The 969-nt window shown below is 25.8% G+C and overlaps 1 protein-coding gene across 1 annotated transcript; it reads left to right on the top strand.

Moving 5' to 3' along the window:
- Positions 1-479: 479 nt before the first annotated feature.
- Positions 480-947, top strand: Chro.60028 (synaptobrevin-like protein). Its single annotated transcript, XM_659798.1, has 1 exon — positions 480-947. One exon carries the CDS (start codon positions 480-482, stop codon positions 945-947), a length of 468 nt encoding a protein of 155 aa, XP_664890.1.
- The last annotated feature ends 22 nt before the right edge of the window (positions 948-969 follow it).

The raw sequence follows: 969 nt of genomic DNA, 5'->3' as shown, positions 1-969 counted from the left end.
TAAGCTTGAAAGTCAATTTTGAACTAAATTTATTATTTTTTTAAAATACAATTAATTCAAATTAATTACGTATTCAGATAATGTAGTCTTGGCAGAATATACAGAAAACACAGGAAATTTTCCATCAATTGCAAGATTTCTCTTGAGAAAAATAAATAAAAGCTTAAATAAACAATCTTATACATATGATATATATTGCTTTCACTTCTTAATTTACGAGCCAGGAGTTATATATATGGCAATGACAGATAGATCTTTTGGTCTAACTATACCTTATGAATATTTATTAGATATTAGATCAAAGACTTTACCCTTTGTTGAAATGCTTACAAATCCAATAACTTTAATATTAAATGGGGTTGTTGCTCCAATAATCAAAGAAAGAATGGTAAGTAACATTAATAATATATGAAATTACAAATTATTATTTAAATATGACTTAGATTTATTGGAATTGCCCAGAAAATACAGAATATGATATGTTAGCAAACCAAATTTCCACAATTCAAAATGTTCTGATTGAAAATATAGATATTCTATTGGAAAGAGGTGAAAAGTTAGATTTACTGGTTTCTCAAGCAAAAAACTTGACAATAGAATCTAATACATTCAGAAGACAGTCTTATAGATTACAACAAAGTGCTGAATGGCTTCCTATTAAGAGAATTATAATGTTATTTTTAGCAGGAACGTTTATATTAAGTATTTACATTATCCTTGCATTCAATTGTGGAGGATTATTTCTTAATAACTGTATTCATAAATTCCAAAATAATTACATTCCTGAACCTTTTATTAATAATAACGATGACGATAAATTCAACGAAAACGAAGCAGCTTTTAGAGAAGTAGAGGAATTTATTAATGAATTAAACACTAAAAAAAGTCAAATGAAACTTGACAATATACAAAAGATCCATTTGAAAGATGATATAGATATAACTTAACTTAAATACTACCTTCAGAACC

This window comes from Cryptosporidium hominis (genome assembly GCF_000006425.1).
Source record: "Cryptosporidium hominis TU502 chromosome 6 CHRO016006, whole genome shotgun sequence".
NCBI classification, from domain to species: Eukaryota; Apicomplexa; class Conoidasida; order Eucoccidiorida; family Cryptosporidiidae; genus Cryptosporidium; species Cryptosporidium hominis.
This window is presented reverse-complemented; position numbering and strand designations above follow the sequence as displayed.